Genomic DNA, 18,975 nt, shown 5'->3' on the forward strand with positions numbered 1-18,975 from the left:
ACCATGGCATCTAACTTTGCCCTATGTGGAGGTGACACTAATGTGACTTGGGTGTAAGTTTTATGGGACCACACCAGTAACATGAGTGAAGCGTGAGTGGGATTTACAGTGCTATTGCATGAGTGACAGAGAGAGAGAGAGAGAGAGAGTGTGTGTGTGTGTGTGTGTGTGTGTGTGTGTGTGTGCCAGGGGGAGGAAGAGAGAGAGAGAGAGAAAAAGAGAGAGAGAGAGAGAGAGAGAGGGAGCGTGTGTGTGTGTGTGTGTGTGTGTGTGTGTGTGTGTGTGTGTGTGTGTGTGAGAGAGAGAGAGAGGCAGAGAAGTGGTGCTGATGGTTTGTGGTCCCTGCTGAAGCAGTTAAAAATAGATTTTTGAGGCTACAACAGCTAGAAGTTCCCCTTTAACTATGGCAATGTTACTGTAATAAAACTGAGTTCATATTGCTGTGTCTTGCCAGTAGATGGAGCATGTAGCACATTATTTTGCTGTCTTACAGTCAGATGCTTCAATATTACATCCAGATGGTCTCTGTGGGGAAGATTTGCTTTTTTGCTGTATTCAATAGAACGGTATTAAATTGGTGGAGTAGACTGACCAAGTGCTGTTCTCCTTGCATAAGAACCTGCACAGCTTGTTATGTGGAGTGTCTTATCCGTGTTTGACAATTGCAGGAAGGAAAATTCTTGTAGGTTTATTTTAAAGCTAGTGAAGTATTAAAAACAGAATTAAATTCCAAACTTCAGATTAAAATTTATTTCACAGCAAGTAAAAATAATAGGAGAAACATATTACTGACTTTATCCTACTAGAGTAAGCCATGCTGTCTGTGAAGTTGCCTGTTGCTGAGACCAACCAAGGAAATGACTGGGGGGAAACAGTACTTCCTGAATAAAACCAATGTTTAGTGTATTATTTAAGTAAAAGCTGTGGCTTTGGATAGATTAGTCTTCACCAGTATTTACAAATGACCTAAGTTTTGATGTCTGTTAACCCTCAAATGGAAGGGTAAAGAGAGCTCTTCTGCGTGTTTTTTTTTTTGTTTGTTTTTGGATGGTGACAATTTTTCTATAGCAATGTTAAAAAGAAAAAAATTCTATTTTCATTTCTCATCCTCTTTTCATTCTCACTCCCTCCACTCAAATTCCATTTATTCAGTTTCCTTTCCATTTTCTTTGTGATGACTTCTGACTGCTTAGCAGAAGTTAACTAGCATTGACTAGCGACTGTAAAACATGCGAGAGAGCCTGAGGGAGGAGAGGGAAGACTGGCTGCCCAATATTTTTGACAATTCTAACCAGTTTCTGCATTTGGGACCAAAATCTACACTGTTTACTCTGGAATTTCAGCACCAGTATCTGATGGCATTTTAACTGTCACCTGGAACTGAAGGGTTAAGATGACTGACACTGGTTAAAATGCTGGTAGCTGCTGATGCCTTGTCAGGCTAGTGTTCCAAGTGTTGCTGCTTCTAACAGAAGTGCAGTGATGATAGCATAACAAAAGTAAAACAATTGTGGGCAAGAAGTGTAGACCCAGCCATATAGATCTCTGCTATATTGCTTCATTTCAAATCATAGATCACACAGCCTCTTACGGGGGTGGTTTAGTTGACAAGCCTCCTGAACTTTAGAGAGAACTTTTTAAACCATTAAAAAAAAATCTTCACCTTCAAAAAGCGACAGAGTCCCGTGGCACCTTTATAGACTAACAGACAAAGTGGGTATTCACCAATGAAAGCTTATGCTCCAATACGTCTGGTAGTCTGTAAGGTGCCACAGGATTCTTTGTCGCTTTTTACATATTCAAACTAACACGGCTACCCCTCTGATACTTCAAAGTGAGTTACACACACTAATTAATCCTCAAAACAATCTTATAATGAGGTAGAGGTAAGTATTACTGACATTGAGTGTTTGAGTAGTGCCTGCAGATGCAGTTACTATCTGAAATTAGAAGTTGGGAGTCCCTGGTTTTCTAGCCTGAGCTCAGACAACTGCCGTAGATCATGACCATACCATACAGAGTTTTGTATTAGGAACATAAAAGAATTGACATGCAGTGTTCCATTTAGAGCAATTTCATGTCTCTGACATGACCTAGAAACAGATGTTTAATAGTAAGGTGCAAGAAATCCCACAGTTGACAATCATATATTGCTGATTTTTTAGGCAAACTTCTTAACTATATTAGTTAAGCCTTTAAGAATTAGGCTTTTATAGCATCTGATTTTTAAAAAAAAATTCTATGTAATGAAACTATGGATGTTTTTGTTACTCTTGACTCTCTAGTTGCTTCTTTAATCTCGTTAAACTCTTGTTCTCAGTATCTGGTGGCAATGAGTTCCATAAACCACTTATGGATTGTATAAAAAATTTTTTTTTGTTCTTTTTAAATATGCTGCCATTCAGTTTAATCGAATCTTTTTGGTTTGTGTTATGATAAAGCCAATGAGAGCTTCTGAATTATCTTTTCTGTATTTTTTTCTTTTGTACACGTCTCTCTCAACACCCTTCATATTTGTCTCTTACCTAACTCAAATAGTCCCAACCTATTCAGCCTCTCTGGGTACGTCTTCACTACCGGCCGTATCGGCGGGTAGCAATTGATTTCCCAGGGATTGGTATATCGCGTCTCATCTAGATGCGATATATCGATCCCTGAACACGCTCCTGTCGACTCCAGAACTCCACCAACGCGAATGGTGGTAGTGGAGTCGACGGGGGAGCCGCGGACATTGATCCCACGCCGTGAGGACGGTAGGTAACTCGATCTAAGATACTTCGACTTCAGCTATATTATTCACGTAGCTGAAGTTGCGTATCTTAGATCGATCCCCTCCCCTAGTGTGGACCAGCCCTTTGTATGAGAAGTCTCTTCCTATGTCTGTAAACATTCTGATCACCAGCCATGTAACATTTATGTTAGGCCAGGAACAGGACTACTGAAGAAAAGCCTTTTCTGTTGCAAGTGAGTTTTTCTGAATTCACAAGGTTTATACTCAAATCAGCATTTTGACCATGAACACTGCATGTATTAGTACAAGATGGTAAACAAAGTATCTGATTGCTATGCATTAAACTGTGTAAAGTATTGCGTTAAAGGTTGCTGTACATTGTTACAGGATGTTTTTTGACTTTCTACCTGTAATTTGGTTTTCCACCTTTTTCTTTTTGCATGTTTTATTTTCTGAACCATGTTATTTGGTTCTGTTTATCATTAATTTTTATTTCTCCTTTTGACAGAGAAACCAGTCTTGCAGTGTAAAGACTTCACAACATTCTCTTCTAGCCAATGATTTGAAACATCTGTCTGGATTTTTTTTTAATAAACTTAAAGTAAAAGGCGGTACTTTGCAGTTGTTCATAATTACCTCACATTATTGCTATATGAAGGATGGTATTTAGTGGGTCTGAAGAGCCAACTGGATTGGCTAGTCATGTCAACACTTGTAATAGCTACCACTTACGGAGATGCTCAACAGGAGTACTAAGTTTCTGGACCGTATAGATTGACTGTGTGTAACTGGACTCCACAGATAGAATTAATCTGTTTTCATTCTCTTTTAATTGGCCTAATTTTTCTTTTTAATTTTTGTGTCTCTGTCCTATCCCAAAATTAACTATTGTAATGATATATAATGATTGGAATGGGAGAAGGTTTATGCTAAATTATGAAAGGATTATATATTTGTGTTTCCTATCTCCCTTCTTGAGTAAGAGAAGTCAGGTTCATCTTTTGAATACTTGTCTATATATATTCTGCTTTTGGTCTGTATGCCCCCTGTGAACTCAAATTCAGATTGTTCTGGCCAGCAGTGTTCATTGGGGTTGCATCAGTGCGCTGGATATCCTTGTCTCTCCCACTCAAGAGCATATCGGATTTGGGCTATCCCCAACTGTTCCTTAGTTCCTTATCACTGGCTACGAGTTGCAGCTTGCAGTGTCCGAGCTTCTTGCCTGCTGTATGGTCTATCAATTGTATTGTAAATAGACAGGTATTTAGTCAGTAGGGTTAACCTTAAATATTTTTGATATCTAAGAAGAAGAAACTTTTTCTTCTTTGTCTGAAATTTTACCAGCACTGGGACCAGTCATAACTGAACACAAATCTCTGGCTTTAGAAACTGCCCTTCATGAGAGACACTAATGCCTCTTAAAAATGGGCACACAAAATGCTTATTATATCTCAGTGATGTGCCATTTGTAAATTGTTCTTGGAGAGCTCAAGACTAGAGTTTCACCTGAAGTCACTCTTTTTGAGGAGGCCAGTGCATTCCTCTTCAGACCCTGGAGTGGTTAGGGATGAAAATCCTGAGCACTCATCCTCAGATTATTCCCGCTGGCTAGTCTGCATATGCAGATCATCAATACCTCAGAAATTACTTGGTTCCAACCTCTTGTCACTGAGGCCCCGGTACCAACGCTTTTTCTATGTACCTACCAAAATACTGGCTTACTCCATACTGAAATCCTATACTGTGTTGAGACCTTATAGTTTCTTCAGTACTAGACTCACTAGTATTTATCAGTAGTAAAGGGTACCTCCTTTGGTACTGACCATGTCAGCGGTATTGAAGCAGACAGTTTAAAAGTGACCATGGGTGGTCAGTAAAAGATACCATTATTCAAGATACATTCGACAGGCATGGTCAAACAGACATAGACCTGGAACACCATCAAAGACCAAAAAAAAAAGTCACAGGTTCTGTTCCAGATCAGGGCAGAGTCAAGGATCTTCCTCCAACACATTCCTGATCCCCTGGTCCCTGGGTCTAATATATGCTTACCATCTGATTCCATTGTTCTAATCTTGATAGTTATCAGAACTCTCAGGCAGGACTCCACCAGAATGATCATGATAGCACCAGGCAAGGCAAGGTTGTTTATTTCAAAATCTCAGTGAATCTCTCTGTTCAACCTCCAATCCAGTTGCCTCTTCAACCCAATGTGGTATTCCAAAGATGCTGCAGATTCTCCATTTGGGTCCATCTTCCCTGAACCTCCTGGCGTGGATACTGGCTGCTTAACATCTGTGGACCTGACCTGTGGACTCTGAGGCTTGATTACTCTAAGTGGAAGAGATGCAGTCTAGGCATACCACCATCAGTTATCTCTTTGTCAGGTTCAGATACCTGAAATATCAGAATACCTTCTATTGGTAAGAATCTCTGGACTATCTGTGAGCTCTTTGACGGTCCACCTAGCAATCATCTCAGCTTTCCATCTGCCAATTCAGGAACATTTGACCTTCTCACACTCTACAGTAGCTGGGTTCATGGAGGGCCTTATGCAGGTATATTCCCCCAGTTCAAGGTCTTCTCCTCCTTGGGATCTCAACATTGTACTGACTGGTTGATGATGGGTCCAACTGTTGAGCTACTAGCTACATGTTCCCTGTTTAATTTATCCGCCAAAGTAGCCGTTTTTGTAGCAGAGATATCTGCTAGAAGCTGGGGGGATACAAGCACGCATGACAGGACTTCCATACATGGTATTTCATAAAGATAGGGTGACCTTGAGACCTAACTTGAAGTTCCTGCTTAAGAGAGTCTGTAATTTCCGTCTCAACCAAATGATATATCTGTCTGTCTTCTTTCCCCCATCCATGTTCCAACAAATGCAAGGAGGAAGCTAAACTTCATAACTTAGATGTAATTAGGACACCTTCCTTCTACCTGAACAGGTCTAAGCCATTTAGGATGTCCCCTGGATTGATTGTAGGTTATGGATATAGGGTGAAAGGACAGGTTATATCAACAGACACTTTCTAGTTGGATTTCTGAATGCGTTAAATTGTGCTATTAAATAGCCAATTTAGATTTACCATTGAGGGTTACAGCCCACTCTGTGATTGCTCAAGCAGCCCTTGTAGCATTTTTGAGAAAAATTTTAATAGTAGAGGTATGTACGACAGCTACTTGGAGTTTAGTGTACACATTTATCCAATATTATTCCGTAGTAACAACATCAATATATTTGATGTACTCATTGACATGACTGTCTTACAATCATTGTTCAGCTAATCTCTTTGGTCTCTGCTTGTGAGTTACCAACAATGGAATGTATAAATATATATGGACAAGCACTCAAAGATATGGTTACTTACCTTACTGTGAATGTGTTTCTTCTAGATTTGTTGTCCATAGAGATTCAGTGATCTGCCCTCATTTCCCACTACTAGAGAATCCTGTAACACCTGGATTTTGTATTGGTGAAGGAACTAAGGGAGAGTTGGATTTTCCCAATCCACATCTTGCTACATTTCAGTGGTGTGTGATGTCATTCTTAGTCTGTATAGTGTATTTGTAAAAGTGCTGTGTAAGCTTAAGCTATTATATTACTACAGGTCATTTTTGTAGGACCTTAAGGGCCATATACTTGTAATAAAATCAAATATTTTTCCGCACTAGGTTATATCCTATACAATAAGTTGTCATCACGCAAAGCTTGTAGAATATTTGTTCATGTTCTATGTCTTGTCATGCGTGTTGCCCATTCATTTCATTAGAAGTTTGTAAAATAAAATGGAAACAAAAATCTGTGAACTGAATGGTGACTGAACTTTCCCCCTCATGTGAAACAGAGACAAAAATAATCTTAATTAGTGTTGGGCTGAGAACAGTTTGTTAATAAAGCAGAGGTAAGACTGTGTGTGTGTGTAGTAATCCATGCACATATATATGTATTAATATAAATATAGACTCATAGACTATTATTTTCATCAACGTAATTTAGCATCATCACCCACCCAGTGCACTTTTATGGAGCTTTTTGAATTTCGGTATCAATTTAAAGAATTTGAAAATTATGAGAACATCAAGCTTCTTGCTATGTATAATAGTAAACAGTTTTTTTTTTTTTAAAGGTGTGCAATTGTTTAGATAACAAGGGAATGGGTAGAATAATTATTGATGGAGAGAGTGGGGCTGATGGGTAGAATCATAGACATGTAGGACTGCAAGGGACCTTGACAGGTCAGCTATTCCAGTCCCTGGCACTGAGGTAGGACTAAGTATTATCTATACCATCCCTGACAGGTGTTTGGAGGTTTTTAAGAACGGTTTAGACAATCATGAACATTCCACAACCTCTCTAGGTAATTTGTTCCTATCTGTAAGGGTAGTTAAACATTGGAAGTTTTTCCTAATGTCTAATCTAAATCTCTCTTGCTGCAATTTAAGCCCATTACTACTTCTATTCTCAGTGGTTAAGGAGAACAATTTATCACCCTTCTCTTTATAACAACCTTTTGTATACCTGAAGACTGTTACCATATCCCCGTTCAATCTTCTCTTCTAATCTTGGGGTGAGTGAGCTTGTTTGGTGATTTGTTGTTTTTCTTTCTCTTTTGGGTTACTTCAAGTTACCGTGTCAGTTGGGATTGTGTGTTTAGGGACTGTTTGAGCCTTTGTTCCCTAGATCATTTTTGGTCAGCTTCAGTCAACCTTGAGATCACACTCCCCCAGTGTGATTGACGATGGGGTTGGTATGCCATATGACAGAAGGTTTTAAAAGTCAGAGGCTAAGCGACCAAGAGGAACTAGCAAACCGGGGACAGCAAACGGGAAGAAGGAGTTGCAATATAATTGCTATGATTAGGAAAGGCCACATTGCCAGTGTCAGTGCTGCTCCTCTCTCCTCCACGCACACCTGTGTCCAGACAAAGACCCTGGCTATGGATGCCTCTGTCCAGATCTTGGTGTGGATTTGTAGACTGTGGCCTGCATTCCCTTTCATAGAAAACCAGGCTGAGGAAATCATCCAGTGTGAAAGGTGCCTGCTAGTGAAATCTCTCAGAAAGCAGGTTGAGAGAGCTAGAGGAGAAGGTGGCTAGGCTGAAGAGCATCCATGCACACAAGGAATTCATTGAGAATATTCATATGGACGCTATCTAGCTAGAGAAGACAGCTGTCTTACTTCTGAGGTGGGAGGCTATGGCTCTATCCTGGGGAGGAGACTGGCTGCTGGTTACTTCAGGCAGCAGGCCATGCTCCATCCTTGCTCCCAACCTTCTGACTATAGTGATGAAAAACAGTTATTCTAACCTGGCAGTAAGGGATGAGAAATTGCCTGCAAAGATGGAGGAGGAGAAGCTGTGTACCCCAAGGTATGGGAGGATAGCAGCCACCACTCCCAAGGGGTCGGAGGCACCCTTCTGTCATCCTGATGTAACATCCTGGGAGGCCTGCATCTGAGATGTTACAGATGGATTGTCAAGAATCATCCAACCCTCTGACTATTACCCCATGGATTCATATAGGCACTAATGATACTGCAGGGTATGCCCTGAGCAGATCAGAAATGACTAGCAGGCTCTGGGAGTAAAGGTGAACCAGCTAGGGGGTGCAAGTGATGTTCTCTTCAATTCTTCTGGTCACAGGTAGGGGCTCAGGCAGAGACTAATGCATCCTAGAGGTGAATGCATGGCTATGCAGATGGTGTCACCAGGAGGGCTTTGGCTTCCTTGACCATGGGGTGCTGTTCTGGGGGGGAAGGACTGTTGAGCAGAGATGGGGTCACCTGTTGAGTAAAGGGAAGAGTATCTTTGGATACAAACTGGCTAATGAGGAGGGCTTTAAACTAGGTTTGATGGAGGCAGGAGACAAAAGCCCACAGGTAAGTCAAAAACATGGAGACCTGGTGAAGGGCCGGAATCTGTGGGGGAGCATGGGCACTTATAGCAGGGGCAAGAGGGAACATGGAGGGAAATCAAATCAATATCTGTATATTAATGCAATAAGTATAAGGAATAAATAGGAAGAACTAGAATACTGGTGAATAAACACAGCTATATCACAGTTGGCATGAGAGACTTGGGGGATAATACCCGTGACTGGAATATTTGTATAGAAGGGTACAGGTTGCTCAGGAAGGACAGGCAAGGGGAAAAAAAAGAGGAGATCTTGTCTTGTGGTTGAGATGGAAATTGGAGACAGATTTGTTGAAAGTCTCTGGGAAAAGATAAAAGGAGTAAAAAACAAAGGTAATGCCAGGTAGGGGTCTATTATAGACCACCTAATGAGGAAAAAGAGGTGGATGAGGCTTTTTTAAACAACTAACAAAATCATGTAAAAGCAGCAGAGTGTCCTGTGGCACCTTATAGACTAACAGCTATAGTTAGTCTATAAGGTGTCACAAGACTCTTTGCTGCTTTTACAGATCCAGACTAACACAGCTACCCCTCTGATACTTTTCATTTATTAGCAGAAATGTTATAAGCAAGACATGAGAAGTAATTCTTCCACTCTACTCAGCACTAATAAGGGCTCAGCTGGAGTATTGTGTCCAGTTCTGAGTGCCACATATCAGGAAAGATGTGGACAAATCAAATTGGAAAAAAGTCCAGAGGAGAGCGACAAAATGATTAAAGGTCTAGAAAACATGACCTGTGAGGAAAGATTGAAAAAATTGGGTTTGTTCAGTCTGGAGAATCATGAAGTCATAGTCGTGTAGGACATAGGCTCCATGCACAGGCAGATGATTTTGAATCAGTTAATTGTTTTCATATAGAAAATAAGGTATAAAGAAATAAGATTAATCTATGTAGCAACAACTGGCCATCTACTTTGCTGTTATCATTTGGCCGTTACTTGTAAGCATAGCAGTAGATAGCGATCTTAAGGAGAAATTTGTAGATGGGACAAGGCAATCGCCTTACAAACTAATTCGAGGATGGCATCACATGCATAAAGGGGAGCATGGAAGATAACACAAAGTTCTTGTGAGAGAAGTTGACAAACGGGCAGTAAAGGCTAGCATTGATAGTGGGGCGCTATGTAATAAAATAAAATAGATTAGTATGGAGAATCCAAGCTGTGAAAGGCCTTAAAAGTAAGCCATGGAAGCACATTTTTGACCAGGTGAAAAAAGGGAAAGCCAATGAATGAATGGACTCGAGAGGGGTGGCATGGTCAGTTTGACAGATCAGGAGAATGATCTTAGCAGTAATGTTTTCAGTGGACCTGAACTGGGGTCTTGAAAACGTGACAGGAGGAGGTTGCAGCAGTCAGGATGAGAACAGTCTGGAGAGAGTTCTAGCTACATGGATAGAGGAAAAGGGCTGGATCTTAGAGAGTGCGGAGGAAGATGGAGCAAGATTTGGTCACTGCTTGGTTTACATGTCTAGGTCTAAGCCAGGGATAATCAATGGGTGGCCTGTGGGCCAAATCCAGATTTCCAGGTTCTTTTGAATGGACCCTGAAATCTTTTTATTTACTTATTATTTTTTATTATTTTCTCTGGAGTCTGATCTTGACTATACCTTGAGCAAGAAATTTGGACCTTGACAAAAAATAGACTACCCCTCGTCTAAGTTAATGCCAGAGTTAAAGACAACATCCAAGTCACAAGATTTAGTGATCTAGACCACAAAGTGAGAAGTGAGGAGAGTTTGGGAAGGAAGGAAAGGAGTACAGATTTAGCCATGTTTTGGGTGACTAAAGTGAATAGAAGGCAACATAACTGGATTATTGTTTTGATCTGTGCTATCGTTATAATTAATACAGTCAGCAAGAAGGGCTCCCACTGTATAATGTATGTTGCCAAATACCATCAATTTTTTATTTTTAATTTCTCAGTGATGGTATTAAATTGGAAATAATATTGGGGGGAGGGATAGCTCAGTGGTTTGAGCATCGGCCTGCTAAATGCAGGGTTGTGAGTTTAATCCTTGAGGGGGCCACTTAGGGATCTGGGGCAAAAATCAGTGAAGGCAGGGGGCTGGACTTGATGTCCTGTCAAGGTCCCTTCTAGTTCTAGGGAATGGGTATATCTCCTATTATTTATTTATTTATTTATTTATTATTTATTGTCAGTATTGCAACATAAAAGCACTTCTTCTATGGGAAGTAACTCTCTCTTTAAAAATGCAGTGTCTTATTCAACAGATTGGTTCTCTCTGTGTGTGCTGCTTTAATGACGAAAATAAGTTTTTTTCTGTTTTTTTGTTATCAATAAAAGACAATACAGCTTAAAAAGAGGGCCTGAGAGGAATTTTTCTTGTGAATCACTTCTTTTGATCACTAGGTCCCCAGTTAGTTACACCTATGAAGCTAAGCTTGCATAGATGTGGCAAGGCCTAGTTTGGTCTTGAACTTCTATTATGGTGATGATGCACTAACTGGAAAGAACCCAGCTAGACTTTCTGGCCCTGATTCTCCAAGGCACTAAACGCATCTAATTGTAAGCACATGAATAATGTCATTTATTTTAATGGGATTTCTCACATGCCTAAATGTAGCATGTGCTTAAGTATTTGAATCATGGGCTCTGATCCCAGGATGAGTTTACAGTGCTGACAGAAAAATTGTATTATACTGGTAAACTGACCACATCTGATATAGAAATTGGGAGATGATTAAATATTTATCTTTTACTTATAGCAAAGAACCGACATTAAAGGAACTGTGCTTTTTTTGTTTTAAATTGTTTTTTTAAAAATTCAACTTTCTGATGGAGAACATTTTAAAAAGTAAGTCCTCTGCTATTTGAAAATTCCTTTAAAGAATTGTTGTATGGTTTCTGCCTCCGTGTTGTACTTTGTAAGGGTCATAGAACCATAAAAATATAGGTCCAAAAGGACCTCAAGAGATCATCTAGTCCCTCCTCCTCCACCCCACCATTCTGAGGCAGGACCAAGTATACCTAGACCATCTTTTTGAGTAGGCCTTGAGAGCAAGCATATTTGGAGTCCCCCGAAAGTGGAGCTTTGTCTCTGTATACACTTGCTTCAGCACCTTCAGTTTGAATTTTTCTGCTTCTATTATTGGTGAATGCCTTCTTGCAGAACCTGGAGAAGTGTATACAAACTGCACCAAAGTTGTGCATGATACGAATGCAGCTGATCATTAACAATACTGTGAAACTGACTGTGTAGAAAGTGCTGTTGAATAAACAAACTAAGTGGGGAGATTGTTTTATTTTTTTTCAAAACTCTTTCAACTCTAGTATTCTTAGAGGTTACTCATAATAATAGTATATATACACTTTTCAGGTAGAATCATAGACTTTAAGGTCAGAAAGAACCATTATGATCATCTAGTCTGACCTCCTGCACAACGGAGGCCACAGAAGCTCACCCATCCACTCCTGTGTCAAACTCCTAACCTATGTCCGAGCTATTGAAATCATCAAATTGTGGTTTAAAAACTTGAAGGTGCAGAGAATCCATCAGCAAGTGACCCATGCCTAGGGTGACCAGATGTCTTGATAAAAATCAAGACTGTCCCGATATTTAACCCTTTCTCCTGCGTCCTGATCAATGTATGGAGGGCAGCAAGAGGGAGGCACTGACTCTGTAAGTGCTCCGGAGTTGGAGCACCCACGGGGAAAAATTGCAGCCAAGCTCTTTCCTCCTCGCTGTCTCCTCCTCCCTTCCCACCAGCTCCACCCCCCTCCAGCACTTCCGACTGCCAAACAGCTGTTTGGCAGCGCTTAGCGCTTTCTAGGAGGGAGGAGTGGGTACGCTGAGGGGAGGAGGCAGAGAAGAGGCAGGGCAGGGGCAGAGACTTGGGGGAAGGGAGTGGAACAGGGGCGAGGTGAGGTCGGTGCAGGGGCGGAAAGAGGCAGGGGGTGGGCGAGCACACACCCGGGAGAGGGGAAGTCGGCACTGTAGGGATGAGTGGCGGGTGGGAAGGCGAGCAGTGGGTGGAGGACTGAGGAGGGACGTGGCAAGCCGGGGGTGGGGTGGGGGGGGAAGGGCTGAGTGTGGAAGGGAGCGGGACCTGGGGCAGAGTGGAGGCGGAGCCTGGGGGGAGCAGGGGTGGACTGTGGGCGGGGCCAATGTGTCCCAATATTTTAGTGTGGTGATCTGGTCACCCTACCCATGCCCCATGCTGCAGAGGAAGGCAAAACCCCCCCAGGCCTCTGCCAATCCTTCCTGGAGGAAAATTCCTTCTTGACCCCAAATATGATGATCAGCTAAACCCTGAGAATGTAGGCAAGACTCGCCAGACGGACACCCAGGAAAGAATTCTCTTTAGTAACTCAGATCTCATCCCATCACAGGCCATTGGACATATTTACCGCTGATAGTCAAAGATCAATTAATTGGCAAAATTAGGCTATCCCATCATACCATCCTCCCCATAAACTTATCAAGCTTAGTCTTGAAGCCACATATGTCTTTTGCTCCCACTGCTCCCCTTGGAAGGCTGTTCCAGAACTTCACTCCTCTTATGGTTAGAAACCTTCATCTAGTTTCAAGTCTAAACTTCCTGATGGCCAGTTTATATCCATTTGTTCTTGTGTCCATATCGGTAATGATCTTAAATTTCTCCTCGCTCCTGGTATTATCTTCTGATATATTTATAAGAGAGATCTATTCTCTCGCTCAGTTCATTTTTGGTAGGTACAAGCAAGCTTTTGTCGGTGCTTTCAAGAAGGTGGGTTTTCTATTCCTGGAGTACACCTAGTAGCCCTTCTCTGTACGAGTCCAGATTGGAATTGATCCTTTTTAAAAGGGAACCGCAGGTAATGCAAGCCAGGTATCCGATGAGGTCTCACCATTGTTGTATAATGATCTAAGTCTTATTCTATGTAAATACGTTGCCCTGATGCCGAAAGACGCCGTTATTTTATTAGCCACAGACATAGGCAGCTCATATTTCCTTGATCACCAATACTCCAAGGTTTTTCCCCTGTTACTTCACTGATGGTATCCACTATAACAAAAATTCTTTTATATCTAAAGTGCATAACCTTGCACTTTCATTTAAATTCTCCTATTACTTTACTCGATTTACAAGGTCATCCCAGACTTCCAGTATATATCCGTCTTCTCTGTATGCAATATACCAGCTTTTTTCATACAGACATTACGCATCCCACTTTTGGCCAACGTCAGTAATAAAAGATAAATACATATGTCCCAAAACCGATCCTGAGATACCACTAGACACTCCCTAGCCTGACAGTTCTGCCTTTCAGTAAAACCATTATCTCCCTTAACCATTCGTTATTCCACCTTGTCATTTCAATTGATCCCATTCCTTTATTTTAGCTAATAATCCAGTATGGACTGATATAGTTACTGAAATCGATCGTAAATTAGATCCCTGCATTTCTTTTCTAAAAATCTGTTTACATCCAAAGAAGAGATCAGGTTTGGTTTGGCATGATCTACCTTTGTAAAACCAGTGTGATTTGTCCCAATTACCACGTACCATGCTTGGGTAGACGTACTTTCTTCAAATTTTTTCCAAACTTCATACTTAAGTTTAGTCTAACAGCCTGTAGTTACGTGGATCATTTTTCTCTTTTATTAAAAATGGAACTATGTTAGTAATTCTCTTAGTAAAACCTGAGTTTACAATCATAAAATCTCATGGGCTAATGGCTGTGGCTCATGTCCTCCTAATATTCTTGGATGAAGATTATCCGGCCCCGATTTAGTCCATTAAGTCGTTCAAAGTTTGGCTTTACCTCGGATGTGTAATCATCACTCCACATTCTCATTCCGTTGTCATCCACCATTATTCCTAAGCTCCTCATATAAAGATTGGCAAGACTATTGTTTAGATATTGACATGCGTATGTTATGTTTAACCCTCCACTCCTATCTTATGTTTAGCGTCCATTCTCTTTTTTTTTTTATTTTCGTTATTTATAGGCTTAAAACTTTTATTGGTTTTAATAATTCTTTTGCCAAAATTCAACTCTACGTGGCTTTTGGCCTTTCTCGCTTTATCCCTACATGTTCTGACCTCAATAAGGTCGCTTTCCTTGCTGATCACTCCCATCTCCCACTCCTTGTTGGCTTTCTGCTTTTACTTAAGAACCTCTTTGAGATGCTTGCTCATCCAGCTTGGTCTACAATTCTTGCCTATAAATTGGGATGCAGGCTTCTGATAGTTTCTGCAACTTTGACTTAAAGTAATTCCAGGCCTCCTCTGCCTTTAGATCCACAAGTTCTTCTGTCCAATCCACTTCCCTAAAATATAATTTTCAAGGTGAATGTGTCCTTTTAAGAACTTTTTAAACTAAAACGTTAGACATTTTTTATTAATATTGTAGTTAGTAAAGTCTTGAAACTAGTTAAATTATCAGATTAAGTGGCACTTTCAGGGAAGACATTCTCAACATTACATTTAGTTATGTTTCTCTGACCTCTTGTCATTTAATGCGCAGCACTCACATGGTACTAGCATCTTCAGAGCAACTTTGTGAACACTGATTTTCATAACTGACCTGGTGAGGTGGGTAGGTATAGTTAGTGGACTTAGTTCCTTTCATTTTGAAAGACTGTAACTTTGAGAGAGCTTCCTGTTAATGCTGATTTGTGCTGGCAGTGTCTTTCCAGAGAAAACAGGTGTGACCACTTTAAGTATAGCAGCCTCCATTTTTAGATGGAAAAGCTCTTTCAAAGTGGTTATAACTTGCCTAAGAGCATAAGTAATCTGTATCGTAGCAGAAATTGGAATCCAGCAGTTCCCATCTATCTGTCTTTTGCTCAATCTACTAAAATACACTTTTTCTCATCATCTTATAAGATATGCTGAAATTCAACATTACAGGTGAATACTCTTCCTGAGCTATTGTTTGAAGTTTATATCAGGAACATAACCAAAAACCCCTTTTGAGATTGGGGTTCCTAGACAGAATGCGTATACACACTTAGAAGAGACTGCCCCATCCCAGACAATATATAATCTGACTTGAAACAAAGCATACAGTTGGAGGGAGAACAAGGTCATGGGGTTATGCAGCTTAATTCTTGCACAACATAATAGTTCCAAGTCATCTGAAGATTTAAAAAAAAGTGAAGTAAAATTGGCTTTCCTCAAATTCTACATCCCACAGTTGTCTGTTTGATGTTTAATGGTCTAAGTAGAAGTGGGTTTTCATGAGGAATGTGAAGAAGGAAAGAGGAGTGGCCTTACCGATTAATTTAATTAGTGCTTCCTGCACACTTGGTTAGTGTAAAATATCCATGATGGGTGGGATTTTCAGAAGTGATCAGCATTGGCCTGATTCTGCTCTCATTGAAGCCAGTGGGAGTTCGTTTTGCTGTTGATTTCAATGGGAGCAGAATTAGCTCAATGCTAATTTGAAAATCCCCAGCTGTGGAAAGTTTGAGAATGGTGGGTGTCGTTAGTTTGTAGTCAATTATCCTAACCCATGTGTTGCAGATATATGTGCTTTTAAAAATGACATGTTTTCTGTCTCTTCCAATTCAGTTCGAATAAGGAGGAAATCAAGACGACGTTCACAGTGGGGTAAAGGCATTATTAAAAAGAGAAAAGTCAACAATTTGAAGAAAGATGAAGATGATGCAAAATTTGCTGATGATGAAAATCATGGGGAGGGCAGGAAGCTGCTGGAGAATGGGGAGCTAGAAATCAGCACAGACTGCATTGAGGAGAATGGAGAGGAAATGGGAGATCTGTCTATGACAAATGATGAGTCCTCCTGTGATATCATGGATATAGATGCAGAACAGAGACTTAACAATGGGACAGTAGGAAAAGAAAACAGTTTTGCATCAACAGAAGAAGAGAGTTCAAATGAATCCCTGTTAGTAAATGACAGTCTTACTGTGAATGCTGAAAAGGAATCAAGGAAGGAGTCTCCGTCTAAGTGGGACTGTGTGAATGGTGAGACATCTGCACACAGCTTAGAGGGGATACCTGTTCCAGAATGTCAGAATGGTAAATCAGAACCAGTTGATGTTTCAGCATGTGACGATGATGATGTGCCTCGTAATGAGCAAAAAGCTGTGTCTGAAGATCAGCCAAAGGAAAAAACAGACGCTTCTGGTGAAAATCAGGGAGCTAATTTGGTGAAACAGTCTAATACTGAAGTACAACAATACAGCAATAATGAAAAGACACCAATGAGCAGCACGGACATTGAGACTAAAGATATTGAACCAGATGAAGGTATGGTTTGTTTTCAGTATGTCTAGTACTAAGATCAATGCTAAAGTAAATACAGATGGGTATACTTTGTTGCAATAGCAAGTGAGTAATGTGTTTTGTGAACTGCAACCTGAACATTTTGAACATCTAATACTCTTATAACACAATTCCACCCTGAGTTAAACGTCATTTTTGGTCATATTTCATTAGATAAATAAGTCTACCTCAGTACCGACAATGTTTTATGTGCTTCTGTATGGCTTCTGTGGGGAGACTGCAAATATACAGGTAACGTTTTGTGATACTGAAAATAATGTTTTTTAAATTCCTCACACTGTTTGTATGGGACTTAGTATGTTGTGGGTTCATAGTGCTTTCTGATCCAGGCATTTACAATGTCACTGTTTCGGGTTTTACTTCAATAAAATATAGAAAGTACGTAATCTTACAGGATTTCCATATTGCAGATTTGAAGGATTTTGATGAAATCAGGTTGAGAGTAGTATATTTTTAAAAAATTTGTAACAAAAGCTTTTTGTGTGAGGTATATATGTTGCTTTGCAAGTGATGATCCCTGCTGGGAGCAGTTTACAATCAATAAATAGACAGACATTGCAAAGAAAGGACAACAGACAAAGAGGTGGGAAGGATAATGGTGAATAAAAGCAGAGAAACAACATCTCTTGGGGGCCCGAGGGGAAGAGAGAAGTAAAAGGTATTTGTTCGCTTGCTTTTTTGTTAGCTGTTCATAAATACGTAAAAGAACAATGTATCTTGAAATGATTAGTGTTAAGGTTTGCAAAATAAATGAGTTTTAACAAAGGTTTTTAAATGGCAGGTGTCGTTATTCCTCAGTGTATAAGGTTAGGAAATGTTTTCCAAGGATAAGGAGTAGCATGGAATAAGGTACAGTAATAAGTGATAGGAGGAGATGAAGAGTATGTGTAGATTAGAAACTTGAGCAAGGCAGTGTACATGAGAAGATGAACAGGAAGAAGTGCTGATTTGTCAGGTGGAGTGGATTTTTGCAGGGCCTTGTAAGTTAGGAACACAATCTTCAACTTGGTGTGGAAGACAAGTGTTAGCCAGTGAAGGGACTCAAACTGGGGGCAATGTGGTCTGAGTAACAGAGGAGGAAAATACTTTTAGAAATTTAATTATGTATATACTGAAGAAAACCAAAGTGACAATCAGTATTGTAAGAAGAGAGGAGGGTTGAATAGTTGAGGCAAGAGAGAACCTATGGCAGGACAGGATCAGAAGTAGCAAAAAAGAGAGAAGAGTAAATCTTGGGAGATGTTGTAGAGAAAGAACCGCTTGGATGTGGAAGGGGGAGAGAAAAGTCAAATATGACCGAGATTTCAAGCTTTGGTGTCAAAAGATGTTAAAAATTTACGCAGTGTTGGAGAAGAGAGGGCTTGGGAGGAAGAGAAAATTGGTTTAATCAGGTGGAGAGATTTGGAGAATCTGCACTTGATGTTGCTATGTAGATGAGATATAATAGACCCACTTTACAGTGACTGGAAAAATTTTTGTTGGGAATTAAGGGCTCAGTTTTTTAAAGTTGAGCTATTTCATGGGTGCCTTTGAACTGTACAGTTTTTATGAACATAAATAAACTTATAGGAAATTATATATCATAATGAAAGTGAAGACAGTACTACGTGTTGGTTGAACCTTTATATTTATACATTAAAAAAAATGAACCTGTGCATTTTGTAAAAATCTCAATATACAAAGCTTCAGCAAACTTTTGATATCGTAAATGACATGATTCAATATACACCTCTACCCCAATATAGCGCGACCTGATATAACACGAATTCGGATATAACGCGGTAAAGCAGCCCTTTGGTGGGGCGGGGCTGCGCATCTGGTGGATCAAAGCAAGTTCGATATAACGCGGTTTCACCTATAACGCAGTAAGATTTTTGGGCTCCCAAGGACAGCATTATATCGGGTAGAGGTGTACTTTAAAACAAAGTATAATTTATTTTTAAAACTTTAAAACTTTTTTCTCAAGTTTTTACTTTAAATAATGTATTCATCTACTTGTCTAAACTCCAGCAGAGTTGTTGTTTTTATCTTCTATCTAGATGTGGAAAAAAAGTTGAAAAGTTAAC

General features: G+C 40.2%; 1 protein-coding gene across 1 annotated transcript in view; it reads left to right on the top strand.

Moving 5' to 3' along the window:
* The window catches only part of ATAD2B (ATPase family AAA domain containing 2B), a 155,089-nt gene that overhangs the window by 119,300 nt on the left and 16,814 nt on the right, over positions 1 to 18,975 (top strand). Inside the window, exon 25 of the mRNA XM_075063634.1 lies at positions 16,172 to 16,873. Coding sequence (XP_074919735.1) covers positions 16,172 to 16,873 — 702 coding nt within the window. The remainder of the gene's footprint in view (positions 1 to 16,171; positions 16,874 to 18,975) is intronic.

This window comes from Chelonoidis abingdonii, chromosome 3 (genome assembly GCF_003597395.2).
Source record: "Chelonoidis abingdonii isolate Lonesome George chromosome 3, CheloAbing_2.0, whole genome shotgun sequence".
NCBI classification, from domain to species: Eukaryota; Metazoa; Chordata; order Testudines; family Testudinidae; genus Chelonoidis; species Chelonoidis abingdonii.